This window comes from Papaver somniferum, unplaced genomic scaffold, assembly GCF_003573695.1.
Source record: "Papaver somniferum cultivar HN1 unplaced genomic scaffold, ASM357369v1 unplaced-scaffold_65, whole genome shotgun sequence".
Classification (NCBI taxonomy): domain Eukaryota; kingdom Viridiplantae; phylum Streptophyta; class Magnoliopsida; order Ranunculales; family Papaveraceae; genus Papaver; species Papaver somniferum.
The window spans coordinates 2,961,871-2,986,725 of record NW_020649304.1 but is presented as its reverse complement, the minus strand read 5'-3'; the positions used below and the strand labels follow the sequence as shown (position 1 = coordinate 2,986,725).

General features: G+C 43.5%; 1 protein-coding gene across 1 annotated transcript; it reads right to left on the bottom strand.

Annotated features, from left to right (window-relative positions):
* Positions 1-12,964: 12,964 nt before the first annotated feature.
* On the bottom strand, positions 12,965-13,399 carry LOC113343663 (uncharacterized protein K02A2.6-like). Its single transcript, XM_026587795.1, has one exon. It carries the CDS (start codon positions 13,397-13,399, stop codon positions 12,965-12,967), a length of 435 nt encoding a protein of 144 aa, XP_026443580.1.
* Between the last annotated feature and the right edge of the window lie 11,456 nt (positions 13,400-24,855).

Here is a 24,855-nt window from a genome sequence, read left to right as displayed (position 1 = left end):
GGGAAGAAGGAGAGAGAGAAAAGATTGTAAGTGTAAGTTATTCCTTTACAATAGACAAGACCTGTGTAAACTACAAAGTCACTCGACTATCTTTGTAATCATCAAGTACATAGTGAAACAACAACCCCGTGGATGTAGGCCTTAGTGCTGAACCACGTAAATCCCGGTCTCATTTACACTTCAGCACTTTATTTTTGTCTAACGCTTCATGAGTTTTACTTTTATGCTTCGTTTTCTTTATCTCCCCTTGCGTAAACGCCACTCGCAGTATTCTTAGATGAGGCTATGATAAACCCGAAGGTTTTGAGCCAAGGAATCAATGCCATTGTATTATCAGCACGAGTTGGTACCTAGAGTTTGAATATTGTTTGTGAACATATAGATGCCTACGTGATTTACGTGTTCACAATTTGGCGCTAGCCTCAGGGACGGTTCGTGTTGCAGGTTGACGCCGGACCCATGAAAGTAGAAATACGGTTCAGCGTAGTGGACGCCCCGTCCCCCTACAATGCCATCATTGGACGAAAATGGTTACATAGACTCAAGGGGGTGGAGGCAACGTACTACCAATATCTCAGATTCCCTACACCTGAGGGAGTAATGGAAATCAAGGGAGATCGGGTCTCTGCAAGAGAGTGCCAAGCCACTCAGGATCGCATCAACAACGAACAAGAAAAGCAACACAAAACCCGAAGACTTAAAAATAAAGAAGCTGCGAAAGAGAAGGCCATAGACCAGTTCCTCAAGGAAACTACAGGAAGGGATTTGACCAAAGATGATAATGTCCGGAACACAGAGACAAGTACTTCAGCAGCCAACGCTGGACAGAAACATACCAAGTAGCAATTAAAGAACGCCCCAGTCCTCGGGGATCCGAAGCCGGTTTTCACGCCAGTAGAGCCCGTAAAAGAAATCAACATAGGAACGGAGGAAAACCCGAAGATGATCAAAGTAGGGACCATAATGGACGAAAAGAGAGAAGATTCCCTGACCAAGTTACTTAAAGAATACGCAGATGTATTCGCCTGGAAATTAGGAGATATGCCTGGGATTGACCCAAAAATAATCCAACATGAGCTGCGCATCAAACCAGGCACGCCACCTTTCAGACAGAAAATAAGAAAAGTCGCGCCGGAATATCATAAGGCAGTGGAAAAAGAACTTCGAAAACTACTAGACGCAGGTTTCATCAAGGAGGTCAAGTACCCTACGTGGATCTCCAATATGGTCGTCGTTCCTAAGAAAAATGGGGGGGGGGGGGTTAGGATATGCATCGATTTCACTAACCTCAACAAAGCATGTCCAAAGGATAGCTATCCATTGCCAAGCATAGACCAGTTGGTAGAAGCAGTAGAAGGATATGAAGAACTGTCATTCATGGATGGACATTCTGGCTACAACCAAGTGGCCCTAGCAGAAGAGGATCAGCCACACACAGCGTTCTACACACCACATGGTCTTTATTGCTACACTAGAATGCCTTTCGGACTTCGAAACGCAGGGGAAACATACCAAAGAATGGTCGATGCTATTTTCAGGCCATGGATTGGAAGCACCTTAGAAGTCTACGTTGACGATATGCTCGTCAAAAGCAAGCTGCGCAAAGATCACCACAAGGATCCGAGAGACATCTTCGAAGCAATGAGGAAACACCACATGAAAGTAAATCCAGAGAAATGTACTTTCGGTGTCACCTCAGGGAAATTCCTCGGGTATTTGGTAACAAAAAGGGGCATCGAGGTAGACCCAGTGAAGATTCAGGCCATAGTAGAAATGCCATCCCCAAAGAATTTAAAAGAAGTTCAGAAGCTCAATGGGTCCATAGTAGCCTTGGGAAGATTTATTGCCCGATCTTCGGACAAATGCAGACATTTCTTCAATATTCTCAAAAAATGGAGAAAGTTTGAATGGACCGCAGAATGCGAATAAGCCTTCCAAAAAATCAAAGAACACCTAGCTTCGATTCCGATCCTGCAGAAGTCGGATCCTGATGAGGTTTTGGCATTATACATAGCAGCAACCGAAGACGCAGTCAGCGCAGTGTTGGTCAAAACCAATGCGAAGATAGAACAACTTATCTATTACGTCAGTAAGACCCTCAATTCTGCGGAAAGGAACTACACAAAGATCGAACAGCTTATCCTAGCATTGGTATGGGCTACTCAAAAGCTGAGAACCTACTTCCTAACTCACTTCGTCCGGGTCCCATGCAAAGCACCACTGGAAGCAGTCCTCAAAAGCGCGGGAAAAGTGGGCAGAATAGCCAAGTGGAACACCCACCTGGACCAATTCAACATCATTCATGAAATTCAACATTCTCGAAAATCCCAAGTTTTGGCGGATTTCTTAGCAGATCTTCCCCTGGACAACGACGATGAGATTAAGGGAATACCAGAAGCCGAGGAAGAAAGCAAGGATCCAATGGATATCCTCGAACCCTCGAGTCAAAGACAATGGGAAGTCTTCGTCGACGGTTCCAAAAATAAGGAAGGAGCAGGAATAGGCATTGTCATCACCACCCCAACCGGAGAAAGGATTGTACAGGCACTCAGGTTAGAATTCAAAGAGCATACCAACAACATCGTCGAATACGAGGCAGTCGTACATGCCCTCCGAATAATAATAGAGATGGGAGTAGCCGACGTAAGACTAACAAGTGATTCACAGCTTGTCATACGGCAAATAGGGCTCGAGTACAACGTGTACGATGACACCCTCTCAGCTTACATGGCCTTGGTCCAAACATTGGCGTCACAAATTCCGAACATCAAGTTCCGGCACTTATGCAGAAGGGATCTCAGGCACGCAGATGCCCTGGCATATATATCATCCATGCTGAAGGACGAAAGCATCGAAGCTATTAAAATAACAAGGGTATACGAGCCTTCGATTACACCTCAATTCTCCTTCGCTACCAATCAAGATACAGTGGAAGAAAATACCGAAGACCAGGTAGGAGAGGACATCCATAACGATTTCGACGAAGAAGATATCCTGTCAAGAGCAAATCAAGACGAAGACTTCAGCAACGAAGATGATTGGAGAACGGTGATCCATGCGTTTCTCGAAAAGGGAAGTTTACCCGCGGACCATAAACAGGCTAGGAAAATACTCTCCAAAGCAGGAAGATATGATCTTCGGGATGGGGTCCTGTACAAGAAATCCTTCCTCGGACCGTTACTACGTTGCTTATCTCGAAAAGAGGGGCACCGAATTCTAAATGACATCCATTATGGGGACGCAGGGAATCATAGCGGTATGAGATCACTAGCCGACAAAGCCAAAACGCAAGGATATTACTGGCCCACGATGATACAGGATGCCGCAAGAATGTCCCGACGATGCGAAGAATGTCAGCGTTTCGCCAAAAAGATACACGCGCCAGCAACAATGTTAAATTCTGTAGATAGCCCGTGGCCATTCGCAAAATGGGGCATAGATATCGTCGGGCCTTTCATCGAAGGATCAGGGAAAAGACGATTTTTGATAGTAGCCACGGACTACTTCAGTAAATGGGTGGAAGCTAAAGCCTTAGCTAGGATCAGAGACGTGGATGTGTTTACTTTCATATTCCAGAACATCATCTGCAGGTTCGGCATACCAGCAGAAATCGTATCCGATAATGGTAAGCAATTACAAGGGAAAAACATAGACATGCTCTTCGATGCTTTCAAAATAAGGAAGAACAAATCCACCCCTATATACCCTCAAAGCAACGGACAAGCGGAAGCCACCAACAAGACCCTCGCCCTTATCCTCAAAAAACAATTAGACGAACATAAGGGGCGGTGGTGTGAACAGTTACACAATGTGTTATGGGCATACAGGACAACGCGAAGATCTGCCACTGGGGAATCCCCGTTTCTTCTCACTTATGGAGCTGAAGCAGTCATCCCTACAGAGATACTCATGCCAACCACAAAGACCGAAGCGTGGGAGAAAAATCTCACAACAGACATGATGTTAGAGAGATTGGACGACCTAGAAGAAAGAAGGAAGCAGCATTGCAGAAGATGGAAAATTACCAACGAAGACTTGCAAGGGAGTACAACAAAAAGGTAAAGCTTCGGAATTTTGTAGAGGGGCAGTATGTGTTGAGAACAATCCCACAGTATCAACGAGAGAAGAGATGGGGAAAGTTAGCACCTACGTGGGGAGGACCTTTTATAATACACGATATTGCGGGAAGCGGTTCCTACTACCTTCGTAATCTGAAAGGCGAAGTCCTCCGACATCCTTGGAATGCTAAGTGGCTCAAACCATACTTCCCATAGGGGCAACGCAGCCTTGCAACTGCGTGAAGGGTACCAGAAGAAGAAGGGAGCGTGACCACTCTACATGTTTCTATCTCTGGACGAGGAATTGCAGGCCTCAACCTATCAATCAAACAAGCTTTCTATATATCAACTAAACCTATCGACAATATTGGGGAAAGTAGTTAATCTACAATCTCTCAGGGCTCCCCCGTCAGTGTCCATAAGTGTAAGACCAGGGGGAAGGCACCCAGCAGAAAGAGATACCCAACCAATCTTAAGGCAACGGGTCGACGGAATGGGTGTATGTAAATTTTTTAACCCCATATCCTAGAACGTTGCCTCGGCCCCCACCGTCTGGGAATCCTCTGGCCAAGGGTTCGCCAGCGGGGTGACAGGTCTCAAGCCGATCACGAAGGTACCTCCCTTCGGGATCGCACCCAAACACTTCAAATCCTCTTTATTTTTAGAGTCTTTCATCACAATGACTAAAATAAAACAACAAACTGATATTGCAGGTATATCAAAAAAATGATCCATTTCATAAAGGTTGGTTACAAAAAGCGACAAGGCCATGGATTGTAAATATACACATCCAAAATTTACAAGGAATACACACAAAAAATTCTCTTTTCACCAAAAATTTACAAGGAATCTCAACGGAAGGATAACGATGCTGCGGTCTCTACTTAGAAGAGGCCACCACATCAGCAGGATTGTTCCGAAGAGTTGAAGGGACGCTCCCACCAGACGAGGGTCCCGAAGAGCCAGGCAGGGAAGCAGGCACTGGACGACGTGGATAGCTTTTCACAAGGCCATGCTCGGTCTTAAGGCCAAGCTCAATCTTCTCCAGCATCTTGTTTGTCTCCTCAGCCAATTGACACCGAGCCTTGTGCTTAATAACTATCGTCCGCTGTTGGGCTTGGGATAACAATGAAGACAGACGATTCACTTCTTTAGAAGCTGCACCAACGGCCTCTTCGCGGGACGCCGCCAAACTCTTAAAATGATTAGTCTGTTCTTCCTGCTGCGTTAAGGAAGATTGAGCCTTTTTAAGCTTTTCATTTGCAACGCGGAGTTGTCCCTCGAGCTCTGAAAAAGACAACACAAGGGAGTTAGCACAGTAAAGACACAATCACACTCGATGAAATAGAGTTATACCTTCGACACAAGCCGAAGCCTCTTCATACTCATTAACAACCGCATCTCGCGCTTCATCAAGATGGTCATATTCCGCGGATAATTTCTTATAATCTAGTTGAAGGTTGGTGAGAGTAAATTGACTGGCATCTAATTCTACCTGCTTCATCGAATCCATGTGACGAAGGTGGTCGACCTCTTGTTTATCTCTGATACCCCCTTGCTCAATCTGTACATACACACTTCAAGATTTCTCTCAGACTCAGCCTGACGAGCTACTTCAGCGCGGGACGCGGCAAGGGCCTTGCTTAGAGCATCGGCTTCGGCACGGGCATTGTCCCTTTCTCTGGCAAGACACAACACTATCCTTAACTCCTGGAAAAGGGAGGGATCGAGCCTTTTGTAATTCCTAGAAGATCTCCAACAAGGAAGTACGCTCATGGGATTCCCGCAAATTCTCACGTGTCCACAACAGTGTACCGTTGAATAAAGCACGGTCATGGTTATACAGATTCTGCATATCAACTATCTGAACATGCCTTGCGCGCCATACCTCAGCCCGAGCGTCCCACTTTTTGGCTTCGCTTTTAATTTTCTCAACAAGCTCTTTGATACGAGATTTCTGCCGTGCCCTTTCATTGCGGAGCCATATCAGCTCGGGGATGCCACCCACTGAAGATAGCGTGGGGAGACTCAGACAGAACACCCTAAGTAATGAAGGAATTATGACACATTGCGAGGGAAAAGAGGAAAAAGAGCCAAACCTGTGAAAGCTGAAACTTGGCCGCGAGTTTGTCTAACTCGGCGCGAACGACTGCAAGCTCTGAACGAAGACCAGCCTCCGCTTCACCCAGCTTTTCTTTCTCTTTGAGGTTTTTCTTCAGCTCTTCAATTTCCACCTCAGCCGCAGATAATTCCTTTTCTCTGTGACGAAGCTTAGCCTCGAGCTTCAGAGATTTCGCTTTGAAGAACTGATACAGCACGTGGTTACAATGCTCACTCCTCATCATCTACACATCAAGACGACAAACATTATTTTACCGAAGAATTCGATCGTCACGAAGAAATATGTACGAAAATTTACCTCCAAGACACGCTGCTGAGGAAAGCCATATTGATACCCGTCGGCTATGGCCATCATATCCGCAACGGAAGAAGGAGGCTCAGACACAAGGGTAGCTTCGGGAACACTCAAATTTCTTCCCCAGGCCTCAGATACCCGCGCCTTGGAAGACATTTCCATCATGACGGGTATACGCATCAGAATCCTTTTCACCAGTAATAACCGGGGCGGGATGAGGGACAAATAGCAGATCCTTTTTCTTGAGCCAATCCATTATGGCGTCCTCACCCTCAGATGTCGGCGAATGAGGAAGATCCGCGGCAGGCGAATCAATCACCGACTTCCCCTTTTCTGATACGGCCCCTTCAGCACAAATGTCGGCACCAACATGCGCACCATGCTCCTCCGCGCCACCATCCTGAACAGCAGCGTCTTCGTTATCAGCAACCCCGAGCACATCCCAATCGTCATTGGGGGAAAGTAGAGAGAAGTCCTCAGGAAAATCGAGGGCATCGTCGAAGAACTCCCCTGTGGAATACATCCGGTCAAAAGAAAACTCTTGAGAAAGGGTGGGGAGAGTATCCGCGGCATCACCAGCAGGGACAGAAATATCACCATTAACACCGCCATCAGCTACCACGGCGTTGTTTCTCCCTTCATCACCATCATGACCCGCACGGACCTCTTCTTCGACATTGAGAGGGGAAGTATCAGTACGTTCCTCCCCATCTGTAATCTCCTCATCCTCAGCAAACTCTTCGTTCACCGGACTGGTAACTTCTTCATGAGCCTCAGCCTCACCCATCACAATGGTAGAAGACTGCTTCGACTTAATCTTTTTCTTCTTCGACACCTGAACCAACACCACAAAAAGAGTTATTTTTCCCCGAACAGTTGAATTTCTAAAGAAGGAAAAGCGCAGCTAGAAACCGCATACCTGGGCAGTCGAGGCACTCCTCGGTGGAAGTATAGCACCAGAACCTTCCTCCTCGTCTCCCTCAACGACGTCAAGGGCATAAGGAAAATTCATACCTGAGAAGTTTAAACGCCAGGGACAGAAATCTCCATAACGAGCAGGAGATTCACGTGGCCTGCTACTCTCAGTAGGACGCCAACCGCGTGGACCGGGAATCCAACCGTACGCCCAAGGACCAACAACTTCGATAACGGTAGCGTGCCACTCGTAGTCATGGTCGCGCTTGATCCTCTCGCGTGCCGGAAAAAGTTTCCGCTGACTAGACCCTTCCGTGCCGGGAACATACTTCAGCTTGGCATCGCTGACCTCATTTAACAGACGAATTTCGCCCCGAGGAGCAGCAGATTCCGAAGGCTAACACTCCACGGCTTACGGTTCCTACTATTGACGTAATCACCGAAGGAGTTATTGAAATTCTCAGGAGTATACCATTCCTTCTCCGCGGGATTGGGAACGTAACAAGTCATTGTCGTCTCCCTTACTCCGCAGATAGCACTCCCTCAGTGCACGGAGATAATTCCCCGATAGTTGCGATACAGAACGGCTGTGAGTATTGGTGGAAGAGCCTTCACGACTAGCAAGCATCATAGTAGAAGGAATCACCTGACTTGTAACGGCAGCATAAGACCAGCTTCGAACGCTCCAACCGTAGTCAACAAATGAAATTCATCGAACTCATACCTTGAGATAAGCTCATAAGTAATATCATCCTCAGGGGCATAGAAACGAACCTCGAAGGCTTGAAGCTCATGCTTTTCCTTGAATATTTCGAGATCAATATGCTTGAACGTTACTTTTTTCTTGCTGACCGAAACGCTGCGTATCAATGGGGCAGCCTCATCCTCCTCGGCGGGACCGGATGAACCAATGAAAGCCTCGGAAGACTTTCTCTTCAAAGAAGGATTTTTTGAAGACTCAGCCCTCGGAACACCACCTTTGGTATTCTTCCCTTTAAAAGAACTTATAGGAGGAGGCGGCAGATGACGCTCGGGCTCTACAGAACGTAGAGGAGGAACATCAAAAGCGACAGCACGAGTCGGTGGCTGCGTACTCCTAACATCATCACGAGGACGAGACACCGCGCGATCGACAACTTTTCGAGACCCAGAAGGATTTGTCGAAGGAACCTCTTCCCTAGAAGATGAGGCCTTCGCCCCAGAAGAAACTCGATTTCTACGAACATCATCTTGAGACTCTCTACGCGGAGGAGATCTCGATAGACCAGAACCAGGAGTCTGATAAGGAAGCCGCGGACGGTCAGACATGGCTGCGAAAAGATTAATCATAAACAAGTCAAAAACAAACACAAGGACATCATAAGATCAAAAAAAAAACCACATAAATAGCAATCCACACACGAGAACGCAGAAACCCTAAAATTAGCATACATGCTCGAAACTCCCTAAATCCCTACCCTGAAAGGCTCAAGCAAAACAATGGCCTCCTTGATTTAAGACGAAGAACAGGGGCAAACTAGCATGTAAGCATTAAAAGAAGTTCTTCATCACAAACAAGGGACAACAGTAGCAGAAAATTTACAAATCAACATAGCGTAAAACAGTGGAAACAAAGAAAAGAAAAAACTTACCAGCAAAAACAGCAACAGAAAGAACAAATCAGAAATAAAGAGGAGGCAAGTGTGATTAATGCTAAGGCGGAGAGAATTTAAGGACTGAAGAATGAAGACTGACAGAGAATTTAAATGAAGACTGACAGAGAATTTAAGGGCTGAAGAACAAGGAATGAAGACGGAGAGAATGAAATTAATTTTTCTCCCTTCCTTAATATACTCGAAAGAAAGAGGAGGAAGTTAAGAGAGGAATGAGAAACGTGCCCATTAAATGAGAAATTAATGCACGAATAAAGAAACATGCCCAAGTATCTAGGAGAAGTTATTAGGAGAGAGGAAGAATATGTAACGACTATTTTCTTCAATGCTCCCGCTAAACACTCAAGCCCGAAGAAAAGGGGCAAATTGTGTGCACATATTTCATCATCAAACACGTGTATATAGGAACATACGTGGAGAGCATGCGGACAAAGTCATCAAAGCATGATGACATGTGCCCACAGCCAAGATGCCCATCCCGCCGACGTTGGATCTTTGCCCGAACAAATCTTAGGGAAGAAGTTAAAGGATGTTCCGGTAACACGCTGTACTGCGGAGCACCAAATAACTCCCAAAGAGTTACTTTATCTCATCCCCAAAAGAAGCCAAGATCAACGATGGAGAGAAGATGTACTGACATGGACGCGACAGAGGCAGAAAACACTTGCCTGACACGAGCAGGCGCCTCAACTACCTGCATTAAACACTCTGAGCAGCATACGTGTCGATCAACCCGTGGAACGAACAAGGATGACTCTGCGTGATAAAGTTACGAACGAAGACCCCTGCGTGATGGATACAAAACACAAGAAGATAAGGTTCCAACGGCCTTCAGAGATGGGTCCCACACTCTAACCCTATAAATACCCCCTCTCCACCAAGAGTAAAGGGATCGGAAAAACTGGGGAAGAAGGAGAGAGAGAAAAGATTGTAAGTGTAAGTTATTCCTTTACAATAGACAGACCTGTGTAAACTACAAAGTCACTCGACTATCTTTGTAATCATCAAGTACATAGTGAAACAACAACCCCGTGGATGTAGGCCTTAGTGCTGAACCACGTAAATCCCGGTCTCATTTACACTTCAGCACTTTATTTTTGTCTAACGCTTCATGAGTTTTACTTTTATGCTTCGTTTTCTTTATCTCCCCTTGCGTAAACGCCACTCGCAGTATTCTTAGATGAGGCTATGATAAACCCGAAGGTTTTGAGCCAAGGAATCAATGTCATTGTATTATCAGCACGAGTTGGTACCTAGAGTTTGAATATTGTTTGTGAACATATAGATGCCTACGTGATTTACGTGTTCACAGTGAACAAGCTCTGGACAGGGCGCGTGCGGATTGGTCCGACTGTGCAGATACTTACTACATGGCGTCTTCTGGCGTTATTTCTCAAGTTGCTTTCGGTAAGGTAGAGCGTCGCTTTAGGCAAGCTGGGATTGTGCGGATGAACGCGCATGAAGCCATGAAAGGGGCTCGTGATAGCTTATCTTTATTAGAGAGAGAAATAGCCAAATACCACGCAATGTTGGACGATCTGTAATGTTGACTTTTGGGGTAACTAATAAATAAGTCTATAAGCAATTATTAGTGACTTTTGAGTAAAATATTATTGTGTTGTTTTTGTTTTTTTCTTTTCTTGTAAGTAATCTTTAAATACCGTGTTATTGACTCCTTTTGTTTTGAGCTTGCTTTGATTTCTCTGTGATGTCTCGAGAAGAATTAGTGTTGGAGGCGAATCGTCTTGAGTGCATGATAAAGGTGGCGCGTATCATGTTTGAACATTTTGTAGAAGAGAATAGACATTGTTCACGCCTTTTGGCAGGAGCCAATCGAGAGCTACAAGAAGCTATTAACAACATCATTCCTATGGCGCCTCCTTTTCTAGAATATCGACGCCGGTGCTTGGAATGCGTGGATGTCAGTTATGATCTTTACGTGTGTGCACATACGCTCATTGGTGTCTTGGAAGGAGCTATTTGCGATATTCAGTCATTGCTTAATGTAATCCCTTAGGACAACTTCATGTGTAGAAGTTTGTCTCATTATTAATACAAGATTATTGTTTTTAAGACTTGGTATTATGTTATTCTCCGTGTTACTGTTAATGTCATTTGCATTGTTCCTGTGCATTTGATTTTAAATTATTTGAGCGCGTGGGCCAAGGAAGGCGCCAGGGCCATGTTAGTTGGGACCAAATTGTTTCCCTCTTTATTTTTGTAAATTTTTGGAGGAAAATTATTCGAGCGCTCGGTCAAGGAAGCGCCAGGGCCATATTAGTAGGGACGAAATTGTTCCCCTCTCCTTTTTTTTTTTTGGGAATCTCTTGAAAAAAGGATTATTCGAGCGCCAGGGCCAAGGAAGGCGCCAGGGCCATATTAGTCGGGGCGAAATTGTTCCCCCTCTTTCTTTTTTTTTGGGAATCTCTCGAAGAAAGATTATTCGAGCGCCTGGATCGAGGAAGTGCCAGGGTCTTATTAGTAGGGACGAAATTGTTCCCCCTATTTATTTATTTTGGGAATCTCTCGAAGAAAGATTATTCGAGCGCCTGGGCCAAGGAAGGCGCCAGATCCATGTTAGTTGGACAAAATTGTTCCCGCTCTTTTTTTTGTGAATCTTTTGGAGGAAATTTGTTCGAGCGCCTGGGCTAAGGGAGCGCCAGGGCCGTATTAGTAGGGGCGAAATCGGTCCCCCCCTTTTTTTGGGAATCTCTCGAAGAAGGATTATTGGAGCGCCTGGGCCAAGGAAGGCGCCAGGTCCATGTTAGTTGGACAAAATTGTTCCCCCTCTTCTTTCTCTTTTTTTTTGTGAATCTTTTGGAGAAAAATTATTCGAGCGCCTTGGCTAAGGGAGCGCCAGGGCCATATTAGTAGGGGCGAAATTGTTCCCCCTCCCCCTTTTTTTTTGGGAGTCTCTCGAAGAAAAATTATTTGAGCGCTTGGGCCAAATAAGGCGTGGGGGATTTCTTGGGAACTCATGTCCCTAAGAGTGGGTGTAAGAGGGTTCATGCACTCCTCCTTTTATCAAGGGTAGGGAGGATTTAGTCACCCGGAGCCATTTCTCGAGGCGTGGGGGATTGCTTAGGCACTCATGTCCCAAGGAGTGGGCGTAAGAGGGTTCATGCACTCCTTTTATCAAGGGTAGGGAGGATTTAGTCACCCGGAGCCATTTATCGAGGCGTGGGGGATTTCTTAGGCACTCATGTCCCAAAGAGTGGGTGTAAGAGGGTTCATGCACTCCTTTTATCAAGGGTAGGGAGGATTTAGTCACCCGGAGCCATTTATCGAGGCGTGAGGGATTTCTTAGGCACTCACGTCCCAAAGAGTGGGCGTAAGAGGGTTCAAGCACTCCTTATTTTATCAAGGGTGGGGAAGATTTAGTCACCCGGATCCGTTTATCGAGGCGTGGGGGATTTCTTAGGCACTCATGTCCCAAAGAGTGGGCGTAAGAGGGTTCATGCACTCCTCCTTTTATCAAGGGTAGAGAGGATTTAGTCACCCGGAGCCATTTATCGAGGTGTGGAGGATTTCTTAGGCACTCGTGTCCCAAAGAGTGGGCGCAGGAGGGTTCATGTATTTAGATAAGAAAAAGTTATACGAGTCTCGGCGACCCTTTGATGTAATTGAAAAATTCAGTATGAAGAGGACATTTTATTCATGTCGCAAACTGCTTACATGTAGAAATTTTTTAACCACTTTCCGTTGACCTTATCGTTGGGTTTTCCTTTAATAGGGGTACCGTCAGCATGCTCGATTTTGTAGTAGCCGCTTTTCGCCGCTTCAGTGACCCTGAACGGTCCTTCCCAGTTGGGCGCAAATTTCCCAGCGCTTTTATTTCGAGGTACATGGTGTGAGATGGCAAGAACTAGATCGTCTACAACAAAGCTTCTTGGTTTTACCTTTTGATTGTATGTTCGTGTCATTCATTCCCGATATTTGTCGGCGTGAGCATATGCTATGTCTCGCTTTTCTTCGAGCGTATCGAGGACTTGAAATCTCTTACTATCTTCAACTTGAAGGCCGCTTGCCGCAATTACCCGCGTTGACGCAATGACAATCTCTGCTGAAAGAACAACATCTTCTCCGTAGACTAGACTGTAGGGTGAGGCTCCGGTAGAGGATCTCTTAGCAGTGCGATACGCCCAGAGCGCCATGGGTAACTCCTCATTCCATAGGCGTTTGTTATTGTATAAGTTTCTTCTGAGTATCTGGAGTAGAATTTTATTAGTTGCCTCGGCTTGCCCATTTCCCTTAGGATAGTAAGGAGTAGATGTCTTCCGTTTGATGTGGAAGGACGCTAGTAAGTCCTTGACTTTGTTGTTAACGAAAGGTGTTCCGTTGTCAGACACAATGCACATAGGTATCCCGAAGCGGGTGATGATGTGCTCCTTAATGAAAGCGGCGATGGTATCCCAGTGGTATTCTTTAGTGGGATAGCTTCTACCCACTTGATGAAGCACTCTGTGGCGGTTATAATATATTCATGTTGCTTAGAGGATTTTGGTGTGATTAGACCGATTATATCTAATCCCCAAGTATGGAAGGGTCAGGGTGTGGCGACATTGTGTAGTGTTGTGTGCGGAGCGTGGATTAGGTTTCCATGAATTTGGCATTGCTCGCATTTTCGGACATACTCGGCTGTGTCACTTTCCATTGTAGGCCAGTAGTAGCCTGCTTCATAGATTTGTGCAAATAATCTAGCCTTCCCTTGGTGCTCACCATCATGTGTTAGATCCATGACGCGAAGAGCCTCGGCCTTATCGAGACACGTCAAGGTTTGTTGTCCGAAGCTTTTGCGGAATAGCTTTATATCAATGACGAAGTATCTGCCAGATTTCTTTACTAACCTAAGAGCGGATTTCTTGTCACTTGGTAAGGTCCCATTTGTTAGGTAGTCGATATAGGGATCTCACCAATCTCCTTCATCCTCCTCGGCGACGCAGACTTCTGCTTCTTGAGGAGATCCTTGGAAAATCGCGCAGTCGTCTTTGATTGCTTTTGCTTGTTCAGCCATGTCTGGCCAATAGAAACCGGATCGTTGAATGCGCCGATGTAGCATTATGGAGGCAGCATGTCCAAAAGTTAGAGAGTGTATTTCTTCCAAATTTTCCTTACCTTCACTCGGTCCGAGGCATCTACATAATCCGCTTCCGGTCATAACGAAGTATAGGTCTCCATCAAGAAGTGTATAGGTCCTCAAGGTTTTCCATGAAAATTGCCTTTCTTCCGGTGGTCGCTTTAGGTTTGTTATTATCATATGACGCCAATCCATCTCCTCAATGGCGGCTCTCTCGTCCAGGGCCATAGGTGAAGTGTTCTTAATTATGGTAATTACTTCTTCATCTACCTGTAGCATCTGCATGTCTGTTTGCTAGACATCCCATGTGTTCTATTGTAATGTGGTCGAAACGTCGCATTAGCCTTTGAGCTTTGTCTCGATAGACTGCTAGTGTTGGTTCCTTCACATGGAATTCTCATTCCATCTGATTCACAAGGAGTCTTGAGTCGCCCGTGACTTCTAGATCTGTGATGCCCATTGTTAGCGCCATTTGCATTCCAATGAGGAAGCTTTCGTACTCGGCAGCGTTGTTGGTGCAGGGATAATCGAGTTTGTAGGCGTATGGCTTGAGTTCGCCGTCTAGCGATTCAAAGACTATTCCATAGCCCCCATGATCTCCGTAGGAAGATCCGTCGAAAGACATCTTCCATTTGCGAGGTAGGATTTCTTCCGCCAAGGCAACTTCACCGGGTAAGTCATCATGAATTTCAGAAGTATCTGATCCTGGGAAAGCCGCTAATAGGTCTGAAGTCGCTTGTCCCCTGACTCCTTGAGGTCATATTGGTGTGAAGTCGAACTCCAGCAGTTGCATTGACCAACGCGCTAGTTTGCCCGATTGGATTGGCTTAGTCGTTAGGTAGACGATTGGGTTAGTTGCCGCCACTACATAGCATTTATGCTTCAATAAATAGTGGCGTATCTTTTGCGCTGCTAAGATCAATGGAAAGCATGCTTTCTCCGCAGGTGTATATCTCAGCTCCGCGTCTTTTAGTGTTTTGCTAAGATAATAGATGGGGATGAGATTAGCCCCTCCCATATCTTGAGCGACCAAGATCCTTATTGCGGTCTCTGTATGTGCGAGGTATAGGTAGAGGGGTTCGCCCTAGATGGGTGGTCGTAATATATGCGGGTGGGTAAGCCATTTCTTGATCGTCTCAAAGGCTTCTTGTTGTTCTTCTTTCCACGCGAACTCTATATCTTTCTTAAGAATTGGGAAGAAGTCATTTAGAGTTTGCGCCAACCCTGGGATAAAACGTCTTACATAGGAAACTTTCCCAATCAACTTCTGGATCTACTGTTTGTTCTTGGGCGGTGGCATCGAGATAATCGCCTCTGCTTTAGCGACATCGACTTCAATCCCCTTGATAGTGACTTGGTATCCTAAGAACTTTCCTGTAGTGACTCCAAACACGCATTTGGTTGGACTAATCTTTAGGTTGAAATTCCGACATCGCTGGAAGACTCGACGAAGATATTGGGCGAATTCTCCTCGCTTCTTTGCTTTGACAACAATATCGTCTACATAGATTTCGACAATCTCGTGGTTCATATCGTGGAAGATTGACGTCATCGCCCGCTGATAGGTTGCGCCAGCGTTCTTTAATCCAAAGGGCATGACCACATAATAGAAGTTTCCTACAGGGGTGGAGAACGCTGTCTTGGCAGTATCACTTTCTTTCATCCTGATTTGGTTATAACCGCTTTGACCATCCATGAACGCGTACATCTCGTTTCCACAAGTCGCATCTACCGTCATATCTATGTTAGGGAGAGGGAATTTGTCCTTTAGGCAGGCACGATTCAGATCTCGAAAGTATACACAACAACGGATTTTCCCATTCTTCTTCTCGACAGGTATGATATTTGCAAGCCACGTTGGGTAGTGCATGGGATTGATGTACCCCGCCTCTAGTAGCTTCTTTACCTCATCTTTAATTTGTGCTTCGGTTTCATAATGGAACTGGCGTCGAGGTTGTCTTACCGGCTTGCTACTTGGGTTGACCTTTAGCTCGTGGCAGACCAAAGCGGGATTCAAACCAGGCATGTCCTCGTATGACCAGGCGAAAACATCTTTATATCATTTCAGCAGATCATGCAAATCACAACTCTCTTCATCTGACAAGGTCGCTCCGATTTTTATCCACTTCGGATCTTCTTCAGACCCCAAATTGACCTTTCTCGTTGCTTCTACATGTTTAGGCGGTGCATTCTGTGCCAACCTGTAGATGGCGAAAAACGATTTGCTGGTTTTTAAGGAATTGAGGAGACGACCGTACGGAGGAGACTCCTCGAACCGAGCGAAATGTTAAACCTCACACAGATGCACCGCTGCAAAAGGGGTGCTTTAGATTCGAGAGATCAATCTGTAGTACTCCGGCCTAAATCAAAACAATGACCGTTCCAGAGTAAATTCGGTCACAAGAGAGGATGGGTTGATCTGTAGGAGGGAAGCTGAGAAATGTGTGAGATCAATGGTGATCGAGATTGTGGGTGTGTGAATTCTGAATATGATAAGCTCTGAATAATTGAAATTGCTCAATTGAGAGTAGTTGCTCAATTGATGAGTCGATAATCTCGTGTTGTCAATGAGAGACGTGAGATTGATGATACTTTTTATGCTGATGATTCAATCATGATTCAGAGACTTATTTATATTGCTGGAATTTTAGACATCATGATTCCATGAAGTGTGACAGTTGATGGAATCAAGGAGTGGGAAAGTGGAGATCGTGTTTGAAACCAGTTGCTCAACGTGTGGAGACTTGGTCGATTTTCCACCCACTACCTCGTGAATTCCTTCAACTGACTGCACGACTTGCTCACATTCCATCGTGTGTTTGAACACACGTGCCGTAGACCGCCAGACCAAAACGCTAAGTGATATCCCCCCAAGTGACACGATTGACGTCTGGTGGTTTGTTAGTCAATTGATGACTTCGTGGTTTGATGGGACGATTAGTCCATGTAGTCGTTGAGTTGAACATGATGTTCTGAAACTCGTGAATGGAACATGTCATGAGACAGAGGTATAGTTCTTACGATGAAGTGAGCAAGTATTTCTCATTCGGTGGATCGTTAAATATTGATTGTTGAACTAATATTCCTTGGTTTGAACAAATATTTATCATTTGATTAAGTGTTGCTCATGTGATGAATTGTTGAATATTTGATCGTCTGAGCATGTGTTGCTCGTCTGATGGATTATTGGCAACGTGCCAAAAATATTAATTAGAATACTGGTGATAGACACATTTTTGTGTCTAATTTGATCTCAATATTATATATTGTTGTCTCTCGATTTTGAACTAATTTTGGTGTTTTATGTATTTGTAGGCATTTTTGGGAATAAAACATTTTTTTGGAAAATTCGGCTCGAAAAGTTGATTTTGGCACCCGGAGGACACATGTTATGCGGACTCTCTGCTTTGGATAAGGGGCACCCACTTGATAAGGGGAGACCACTTGTTATTCACACCCCTGAACTGGATAGGGGGAGGTCATCTTCTTTGTTTGAATTTGGTTTTGGCGGGAATACTTACATGCGCGCTGTTGATTTTGGGTCGGATTGTTGGAGGGATTTCAGCGAGATTCGATCGCTAGAAACGATTGGGATGGGCCTGAATACACTAGACAGGATTAGTATGGTCAATTTGATCGAGCAAAATGGGCCAGCAAAGCCGTGGGATGAAGATAAAGCTAAACAGGGAAGAGAAGATAATATCGATTCTGTTTGATTCTAACTTGGAATTTACGTGGCCAATTAGTTAGAGAATATCTTGTCTTTCATTGTTGCTCTATGTTAGGAAGTTTTACAACCAACAGACGCGTGAAGAACGAAATTTGGAAGAAATATATCCGAGAATATTTTCTTCATCAATGCCGAGTAATGGAGGATTATATGAAGTTATGGCGAGATATTTCGGTGTTGTTGGGTTATAAATAGTTGCTGAGGTATCCTAGCGAAGGGGGTCGAGAGTTTGAGGTCGAGAGGACGTCCAGAGAAGCAGAAATCAAGAGTTGATGAAACTCTGTTGCTGTTGCTGTTGCTGCTGCTGATGAAGAACACCAAGAACACGAAGAACGGACTCGCAAGGACAGTCGTTTTTCTACAGTAATAACGACTCACACCTGTGGATCGTACATCAAGCAGTCTTATTTTCTACAGCGTTTGCGACACAGACGAAGCATTCTTATTTTGTCACTGAGGGTCGTAGGTCTCTGGTTTTATTGTATTTCTCATCTTTTGTAAACCATTTTTGAGCCATAATAAATTATTTTGAGAGCATTTTTACTATGATGAGCTAAATCCCTCGTAACCAAGGCAATGGAGGAAGCTATTCACGCAACATAAATGGGTAACTATTTCATTTAATTATATAATTCACCTAATCGCTGCTTTTGCAGAGTTTTAAATTATTTGAATGATTGTCTTAATTATTTGTTATTCAGTTTGATAGGTTATGCTTGGTTTAATCTCTTGATAATATATGCTTAAGGTTTACAAATAATGTTTGAGAATCTGTATGATTGATAGTGAATTAAAGATAAAAGATGACTTAAGAATTGAATAGAGTTTTGAAATATTTATCATTCAATTTTGCATAATAGTGGAATCTAGTGTCTTGGTTACCTCTCGCCCACTTTGTTAATATTTTTGTATATAATTTTATCAAATCTTTAAATTTAATCTTCACAAGTCCGAGAGTTTGAACCTCATTACTACAACCCACGAAAAATATTGAATCATTTTGGCGCCGCCGACGCGGATTTGTGCTTAGGTAGAATTTTTAGGTTTTTTTTTTTACTATTATTTGTTCCTTTTTACGTTTCTTTTTGCGTCTTTGATTTACAGGTTCGAAGTGGAATACTAAGGACTTGGGAACAAAAAGCTTAAATCTAAAAGCTAAAAGCTAAAGGAGAAGAAAAAAAAAAGACATAAATTTTTTTTTAGGATTTAATTTTTATTATTATTATTTTTTTGTATATAGCTTTTATTTTATTTTTTTTAGAATTTGTAAATACGCTTTATTTTTCATAATTTTTGTAATTTTTGGACTTTTTATTTGGACTTTATTCTGGACAATTTGGACTTTATTCTTTTTTTTAACCCTACGGAAGGGTATTATTATTAAAAAAAAATAAAAAAAAAATTATATAAATTGTGTGCAGGGAAGGACGACGATTACTATATCGTCTCGGCCCCTCGGGTTCGTACACGGCATAGGAGTCGTGGCCCGAGTCGACGACAACGGTTCATCCCTCGTCTGGTACGGGAGGTAAGTCCAATCGAAACACTCGCGAATCTCATGTAAGCGAGTTACTGTATGCCTTAAGGTGATAATTGTTTGAGGACGAACCAGACTGTCTTTATTTTCCTAGTAAAGGGCAAGGCCTGGCCTAAACAAGATAAGGGTTCGGATTTCACCACCGTTCCCTTCTTGCGCGTTTTAGGAAAACAAAACCTAACGCGAACCCAAGCTTTAAAATATGATTAGAAAGAGACCTATAGGGTATCGAGCTTGTTAGGAAAATTTTTCGAAGGATATTGGTTACCTTTTAAGCAACTTCAAAGTTCATGGTGACTTCTGGGAGTTGAAACGAGCCGCCTTGTAACGTCGGTGAGGCCTTGGGTATCAAAGCTCCATTGAGCTTCCCTCGCGTCAGTTTCGTCTCACATTAGCTCGGATTGATCCAGAGGGGTTGCTCAAACTGTAACGAATTCCCCTTCGAGAGATAGAAGTTGGTCTAGAAACAATCTAAGTGGAGTCATCATGCTTTTTGTTTGCTAGAAATCTGTAGGTTTTCTTTGGTGGAGTCGAGTTGGCCTTGTTTGTGATTGTATAGAATCCCTCTGTAGTTTATATTTCTTCGGTGATGAATCCTTTTGAGGAGACGCCACCTGCGATGACGTTGCGAGAATATATGTCTAGAAATTCTCGTTATCAAGAGACGTCTTCGGAAATGACTCTTGGTGAATATATGCGTCGGCAGCGATATATGGATACTCCAACTTTTATTGAGGAATCACCTCTAACGATCTATGAGAAATATTATAAACATAGACCATATAGTTGGAAACAAAGATTGAGAATTATTAAATGTCAAAAATTATACTATGATGATGAGGATAGAAGTAATGAAGAATCTGAAATATGTAGGCATAGTGATCGGGAGTCTAGTAATCCAATTGAGCTGTATAGTGATTATATTATTTCTAGTTCAAATCCAAATAATTCTTATGATTATTCACCTATTCAAAATGACGAGGATTTGATTAGGGATACCACCGTTTTAGACGATGTAGATTTTCCTTTTGATTACGAAGCCGATAGTGGTTTAGAGGAACGAGTTCATTTCGAAAATACTGTTTTAGAGTCTAGCGACTTAGAAACAATAGTCTTGGAAGAAGAAGATAGACCCGTAGAGATGAGTAAAGATGCACTACCTGATAATAACTTAGAAGAATCTCTTGAATATTTTAAGGACTCTGAATATACGGAAATTCAAGAAATAATTAGAGGTCTATCTAGAGACACTGAAAACTCTAAGTTTGGGGGTGATTATCACTTCCCTAGTGCCTTACCTTTAACTCTCAGAAATTCCCCACACTTAGGACTTGATATATGTGCCTCGACCATTTTACAAGATTACCCTCATACTCGTTTTCCTGAGCCTAATGATGTCCATGAAGGAGTTCAGTTATTAGAAACCCATCCTCTGGTTGATGTGGTTTTCCCAGGCTATGATACCCAGATTGACTTTGTTTTCCCACCAAATAGTTTTCTTCCAACTGTGGGAACGTTTCAAATGAGTCGAATATTAAGTTCTGAGACTAAGCCTAAGTACTTTAGGTTAATAGAATCGACACATTTTCCTAAGAATGACCACTACTCTCAATGTGGTCAATTATGTAAGTCATACCTGATTGACTTAGAGGATCCTCAGTTATTTAGGTTATTATTATTTTGTGATTCTAAGTTCGTATTTGAGTTTTTACAGACTCTAAGACCTAGTGATTCGGATCCCATCTATGAAGAAACGCAGCCAATGAAAATATTCTATTTAGACCCTTTCATAGAACCTGAAACGCAATTAGCGATAGTTTTCAGGAAACTAGGTAAGGGCATGCTATTCTTGTCCACTTTCTTGGTTCATTGCAGTTTCCTTTGGTCAGCTCTATTTAGTTTTGAAGACCCACAGTTATTTCGACTGTTACTTTATGGTTCGAGTTGACTAATCCTTTCCTAAGTCTGGCTGAAGACTTTAAACTTAGCACTTCTTGGGAGGTATCCCATGCTCATGCAACACGGTAATATCTTTCCTTAACTCTTTCGCTTCAAATGGTAACAGTTTCTCCTTGTTCATGCTTTTAGTTTCATCTTTAGAACATTGAGGACAATGTTAGATTTAAGTTTGGGGGTATGGGAGAAACTTTTTAGTTGCAATAAATAAACTCCAGAGCCTAGAAATTTATGCGTATTGAGGTAGGCACTAACTAATCTAAGTGGATGGAAGCATGTTGGTTGTAGGAGTTGAGGAACCAATCTGATTAGATGGAAACATCTAGAAGAGTCTATTCATAAAAGCACAGAGCTCAGGTGTTAGAAATAACATGATAGTTTCACCATATCTCGTTGAGTCCTTTTCACTTCTGTTTTTATTTTTCTTTTTAAATATGTTTCTAAGTGATTTGGTGGGGCTCACGATTCAAGTTGTTACCAATGCTAGGGTGAATTAGAGTGATTGAGATACCATGAAAAAAAGTTAAAAAAAAAAGAAAAAAAAGAGAAGTTAAAAAAAATTAAAAAAAAAAAAAAAAGTTTTAGACCAGACCATTTGACCAAACGGAATAAAATTCAATAAAGTCGACCACTGGTACCCTTGTATATGCCAGTTTTGTTGACCTAGAGTTAGGTTATCGACCACTGGTACCCTTGTATATGCCAGTGTGTTGATATTAGTCAGACTAGTATCTCAATCCATTAGGATAATTTCATTTTGGCGGAGGCCTTCAGACAGATATGGGAAACACCGTTCACTTAGTAAACATCAAAACCATCTACATTTTCTATATCCATCTCTTTTTCTATCCATATGATTAGTCTGACTCCGAGTATGATGTCCATCGTGAAACTACCTTAGTAGAGCTCTGTCACTTATATGAATTTTAGTATGCTTGAGTGAAAACTCTAGTACAGTAATTGGAATTTCGCATCAGGGTACTTCCTCCTGTAATTAATAAGTATGCCAACCAAGGAGGTTCTTTAGTGCTTTCCAAGATTTTGTGTAAATAGCTAGGATCTGGAGTATTGGTTTTGTGGGTACACCTCTGGTAAACCCTCCGGAGACAACACTCCGCCACTAGGGCCACCTAGGGGTTCAAATGATTTTCCTTTATAAAATAAATTTGCTCGATGACTAGCAAATAATAAGTTTGGGGGTATTTGATAGACACATTTTTATGTCTAATTTGATCTCAATATTATATATTGTTGTCTCTCGATTTTGTACTAATTTTGGTGTTTTATGTATTTGTAGGCATTTTTCGGAATAGAACATTTTTTTGGAAAATTCGGCTCGAAAAGTTGATTTTGGCACCCGGAGGACACATGTTATGCGGACTCTCTGCTTTGGATAAGGGTCACCCACTTGATAAGGGGAGACCACTTGCTATTCGCACCCCTGAACTGGATAGGGGGAGGTCATCTTCTTTGTTTGAATTTGGTTTTGGCGGGAATACTTACATGCACGCTGTTGATTTTGGGTCGGTTGTTGGAGGGATTTCAGCGAGATTCAATCGCTTGAAACGATTGGGCTGGGCCTGAATACACTAGACAGGATTAGTATGGTCAACCGCCAAGGAAACTTCACCGGGTAAGTCATCATGAATTTCAGAAGTATCTGATCCTGGGAAAGCCGCTAATAGGTCTGTAGTCGCTTGTCCCCTGACTTCTTGAGGTCATATTGGTGTGAAGTCGAACTCCAGTAGTTGCATTGACCAACGCGCTAGTTTTCCCGATTGGATTGGCTTAGTCGTTAGGTAGACGATTGGGTTAGCTTCCGCCACTACATAGAATTTATGCTTCAATAAATAGTGGCGTATCTTTTGCGCCGCTAAGATCAATGGAAAGCATGCTTTCTCCGCAGGTGTATATCTCAGCACCGCGTCTTTTAGTGTTTTGCTAAGATAATAGATGGGGATGAGATTAGCCCCTCCCATATCTTGAGCGACCAAGATCCTTATTGCGATTTCTGTATGTGCGAGGTATAGGTAGAGGGGTTCGCCCTAGATGGGTGGTCGTAATATATGCGGATGGGTAAGCCATTTCTTGATCGTCTCAAAGGCTTCTTGTTGTTCTTCTTTCCACGCGAACTCTCCATCTTTCTTAAGCATTGGGAAGAAGTCATTTAGAGTTTGCGCCAACCATGGGATAAAACGTCTTACATAGGAAACTTTCCCAATCAACTTCTGGATCTCCTGTTTGTTCTTGGGTGGTGGCATCGAGATAATCGCCTCTGCTTTAGCGACATCGACTTCAATCCCCTTGATAGTGACTTGGTATCCTAAGAACTTTCCTGTAGTGACTCCAAACACGCATTTGGTTGGACTCATCTTTAGGTTGAAATTCCGACATCGCTGGAAGACTCGACGAAGATGTTGGGCGAATTATCCTCGCTTCTTTGTTTTGAAAAAAATATCGTCTACATAGATTTCGACAATCTCGTGGTTCATATCGTGGAAGATTGACGTCATCGCCCGCTGATAGGTTGCGCCAGCGTTCTTTAATCCAAAGGGCATGACCACATAATAGAAGTTTCCTACAGGGGTGGAGAACGCTGTCTTGGCATTGTCACTTTCTTTCATCCTGATTTGGTTATAACCGTTTTGACCATCCATGAAAGCGTACATCTCGTTTCCACACTTCGCATCTACCATCATATCTATGTTAGGGAGAGGGAATTCGTCCTTCAGGCAGGCACGATTCAGATCTCGAAAGTCCACACAACAACGGATTTTCCTATTCTTCTTCTCGACAGGTATGATATTTGCAAGCCACGTTGGGTAGTGCATGGGATTGATGTACCCCGCCTCTAGTAGCTTCTTTACCTCATCTTTAATTTGTGCTTCGGTTTCATAATGGAATTGGCGTCGAGGTTGTCTTACCGTCTTGCTACTTGGGTTGACCTTTAGCTCGTGGCAGACCAAAGCGGGATTCAAACCAGGCATGTCCTCGTATGACCAGGCGAAAACATCTTTATATTCTTTCAGCTGATCATGCAAATCACAACTATCTTCATCTGACAGGGCCGCTCCGATTTGTATCCACTTCGGATCTTCTTCAGACCCCAAATTGACCTTTCTCGTTGCTTCTACATGTTTAGGCGGTGCATTCTGTGCCAACCTGTAGATGGCAAAAAACGATTTGCTGGTTTTTAAGGAATTGAGGAGACGACCGTACGGAGGAGACTCCTCGAACCGAGCGAAATGTTAAACCTCACACAGATGCACCGCTGCAAAGGGGGTGCTTTAGATTCGAGAGATCAATCTGTAGTACTCCGGCCTAAATCAAGACAATGACCGTTCTAGAGTAAATTCGGTCACAAGAGAGGATGGGTTGATCTGTAGGAGGGAAGCTGAGAAATGTGTGAGATCAATGGTGATCGAGATTGTGGGTGTGTGAATTCTGAATATGATAAGCTCTGAATAATTGAAATTGCTCAATTGAGAGTAGTTGCTCAATTGATGAGTCGATA